At 44.1% G+C, this 4,340-nt stretch overlaps 1 protein-coding gene across 1 annotated transcript; it reads right to left on the bottom strand.

Moving 5' to 3' along the window:
• Positions 1 to 539: 539 nt before the first annotated feature.
• Positions 540 to 1,175, bottom strand: LOC148931520 (uncharacterized). Its single transcript, XM_089064814.1, has one exon. It carries the CDS (start codon positions 1,173 to 1,175, stop codon positions 540 to 542), a length of 636 nt encoding a protein of 211 aa, XP_088920940.1.
• Between the last annotated feature and the right edge of the window lie 3,165 nt (positions 1,176 to 4,340).

The following is a 4,340-nucleotide window of genomic DNA, read 5'->3' as shown; positions in this document are numbered from 1 at the left end:
AACACAACAACAGGGGTGTTGAGAATTTCGCCCATACCTGTCAAATTCCCTTTCTCGCGTTCATCTTGCTCTTTCTTCGGCTTCTTCTGCTCCAACGCGAACGCTCTAGCTTGGGGAGGAAGTCTGGGGCGTTGAGGTTGTGGTTGTCGCGATGATGAGTCGCGATTCCCTCCAGATTCATTCTGCGGTGCCCTAGCTGGCTGACGGGATCCCTGATCGTTCTGCCTTGATCCCGATCCTCTCTTGTTATTCGGACACTCCCTGGAAAAGTGACCGTTTCCTCCACAAGTGTAGCACTTGATCACGTTCTGGTATCGGCATTCTCCGAAATGATACTTAGAGCACACATTGCATTGTGGTGCCCTAGGTCGGTAGTCTCCTCTCTGGCTAGACGTATGCTGCCCTCCTCCGTGCTGGGATCGATGCTGACTCGACTGGTGTCGCTTTCCATCGTGCGAATTTCTATGCTCATCCCACTTCCGTTTCTCTCTGGAGTAGTGCGGTGGGGGTAACGACGAAGTTGCAATCTCCTTAGCTTTCTACTTAGGCATTGCTGCCTCAATATCCAACGCGAGTGCCAAAGCTTTAGCGTATGTGAGTCTCCCTCGACTGGCCAACGACATCTTTATCTCGGACCTTAGTCCCTCGCGGAACTTGTCCGACAGCTTCTCGTCTGTGTCGTCTTGATCAGGGGCGTATTGGGTCATGCTGTTGAGCGCTCGATCATACACTGTCACCGTCATGCGTCCTTGAGTCAGATTGTTGAACTCGGATGCCTTCGCTTTCCGGTAGCTTTTCGGTACATACTTGTTGTATAGCTCGGTCTTGAAATCGTCCCACGTCATTGCTTCCACTTGGCCTTGTGTCAAGGTCTTTATTCTTGTATCCCACCAAAAGTCGGCTGCCTCGGTTAGTTGATGGGTCACGCAACTCATCCGTTCCCTATCATTGCATCCCAAGATTGCGAAGATACGCTCTATCGCGCGGATCCAAGATTCGGCTTTGGCCGGTTCTCCAAGTCCATCGAACACGGGCGGTTTCTGTTCCAAGAACAGCTTCACTACTTCCCTATTAACCGGGGGTGGGGGAGGCGGTGGTGTCGGAATCGACTGCGTCACACTCTCCTCACTTGAAGGTGGAGGTGTCGGTTGACGGTTTTGGCGTCTTGGCGGCATTCTGATCTATCAACACAAGAATTATTTCCATGATTCCAACAATAGTCGCGTGGTATAGTTGAATATCAAGGTTCATGGGTCAATTTGTTTTAGAGTATATGGCCAAGCACAAGATATCATAAGTTCATCACGTAGACGGATTGCACGAGCAGTATCAATCATGATTACAAAAAAAATTGGTTGCATCAAGGTCAATCAAAAGATCATCGTCTCCTATCATCAAAGTAATTGCACTTAAGAAGTAGTTGTACAACTTTTAAGTGGCGAGTACAGGGCGTCATAAGGTATTCCAAAAAAATGGTGTTACGGTAAGAGGCATGATGTGATGGCATAGTGATAGATAATTTGTACCATGTACGAAAGGCAATCCATTGAATCAAAATAAATATCTCCCCATGGCATATTAATCAATAAACGTCGCCTCAAAGAGGTCTTAGTATCAAAAGCAGCAGAATAAAAAAGTAGCAAAAACATAAGGTAGAGAATCAACAGATCAATCCAAAAACATGGGGAAGCAAAACAAATATCACACGACTATCACTCTTAGTCGATATCGTTCATGTCTTCCTCGGGGTCATCGTCCTCATCCATCTCCAAAGCAGGTCCTTCCTTGTCCGGTCCCTCATTCTCGCCATATTCACCAACATCTGGCGGCGGCGGTGTTATCGCACGTATGTCCTCCACATTTCCGTGGATAACCAAAGGATGAGCCACATTAGCCTTAAGCCTTGGCCTATTAGGGACACGATCAACATGCGGCTCCTTATCGCGACGATACCTCCATCGGCGAGCTTGGCCTGGCGGATACTTGTGCGCTGGGGGACTAAGCGGCGGTCCATCCCTCGCAGCTGCCATAGCTGGGAGTAGCACTCCAATCAAGCCGATTATATCGCCTCGAGGCTTATACTCGGGCGGACTGAACCACGTATATGGCAATGCAGCTTGGGCAGTCCATTCGCTCCAAGGACTCGGCAGAGTGTGGATCAATCTCGAGATCCCCGCGTGATGGGTAACTCCTCCACACGCGTATGCATCCATCCAACGATCGTAGAATTCGGTGACGTAGGTTAGGAGAAAAGACTTTCCATCCCACTCAAACTCTTGGTAGGTTTCGACAGGGAAAACCTTGTTCTTCGCGTAACGATCGCGCATCGGTGCGTAATAATGATTAGGCATCTACAAAAGAAATCTCAGCATCAGAACAAGGATCGAAGAAAATATTAATAGTATATAAGATTTCAAACTGATGCCGAGAGTACGATGGATATATATATATGTATGCGTCGAACGACAGAGGTGTGAAGGTAATATCATATCAAGAAATAACGGAATTTCTTTTCCGTGCCAAAAGGTGTGTATATGTATATATATATTTTCGCATTTCAACGCTTCGCAATTCGTTCTCATAAGCCGCTCGCCTCGTATTCGGCATTTGGTGCCTCCAAGTTCGATATTATCACAAAATTTTCATTCACGACACGACTTACAACTATGTATAGCAGCGTGCTCAAGTTCATTCTCATAGATGTCGTTCATCACATATCACGCAAATCACAATCACATAGAATTGTCATAGAGTTTTATTGTTCAACTCATAACAGTCCCAACATATAATCACTTGCATAACAACATTTATTTTGCATAATCACATTTCGGAAATTTCACATGCATGCATAATCATCACAATTTTCCAAATATATATCAACAATCTCCCATTCGCTTCAACTTCCCATATTTCATATTCAAATCAATATTCAAGAGATACTTGTTACCTCATTCATCGTGGTTGAGCGGAGACGAGTTGCGGTGTTGAGTCTTCGACGATTATCCATTAATCAATTTATACAACTTTCAAATTTTATTACAACAAGACTCTTGGGTCCAGAGCGAAAAGAACTGAGGCTCTGATACCAACTGTAACGACCCGCCCATTTAGGGTATAAAAAATGCGGCGTTCGCTAACTAGGTAGACTTAAATGCATCAAAGAATCATAGGCTAGGATTTCATTTAAAAGGGATTTGACCAAAGCATTTAAGGTACAACTAAGTAGAGGAAGAATAATGCCTTAGCAAAGGAATCCATCAAAGATTTATTGAAATAAAAGCTTAACCAAGTTCTTCAAAAAGAATATTTCTAACTGTTCATATTCCAAAACATACCCACGAAAACAAAAGTATTTATCCCAACCAAAGATCATAAGTTTTAATAAAAATAGCGGAAGCCACCAAGAAAGAAGTGAGGGTATGTATGAGGACACAACGACACCTTAAGTACCAACAGATCATCTTATTATTCTCTACTCAACACCGCCGCCCGCTCGTCACCACTCAACCTGCACATAAGGAAAACATATGCAGGGCTGAGTACGATAAACATACTCAATGGGCTCATTGCCGAAAACAGTTTTATCACAAATATAGTTATTATCATCATGCCATTTTCAAGTGTCCATCGGGGTTTTAACTTTAGAAAGACCCGAGGCACCAAAATATCTTCTTTCTCAAATATCACGGTCGCGCAACCATTTTTCTCATAGACGTTTACCATATCCTCATTCTACATGACAAGGAATGCGGCCGCAATCCAGGTCACTAGACCGGCCAACCCGTACGCTGACTCACGGTCTAACATTGGTGTACACTAACCCAAGTAGAGTTTGCGGCTCTACAAGGATCCGAATTCGATTAAATCAATAGTGGCATAGCCACGAGGGATAGGCACGACAAAACAAATCAAGGCATGATAACACATATCTCATTCTCATCAATATCAGTTTAGGACAATGTCCTTATTTTAAAAGAAAGCCCACCTCGTCGGCTTATCTCGCAAGTATTCTCTTCTCCTCGTTTATCACGCTGAGAGCGCGAAGTATCACCTTTCAATTAGGCGTATCACAAATCAGTTTCAATCATTGATTTCAAAATATGCATGTTTTTCCCATATTTCCTTTTTTTCCCATCGATTACTTTCAAATCATCAAACAAAATCAAAGTATGATTAGCATATCATTTTTTTATTCAAATAACAACTCCAATTCACCATTAAATCGTGTCACGCATGAGTGTTCCACACACACAACACACGCACACGAACACCACACTTGTGCACGCCGACCGAGGCGTGCACACACACACACACACGGTCTCGCACACACACACTTGCAC

This window comes from Salvia hispanica, chromosome 2 (assembly GCF_029641045.1).
Source record: "Salvia hispanica isolate PSC_SH4W2 chromosome 2, Shi_PSC_v1, whole genome shotgun sequence".
Classification (NCBI taxonomy): domain Eukaryota; kingdom Viridiplantae; phylum Streptophyta; class Magnoliopsida; order Lamiales; family Lamiaceae; genus Salvia; species Salvia hispanica.
This window is presented reverse-complemented; position numbering and strand designations above follow the sequence as displayed.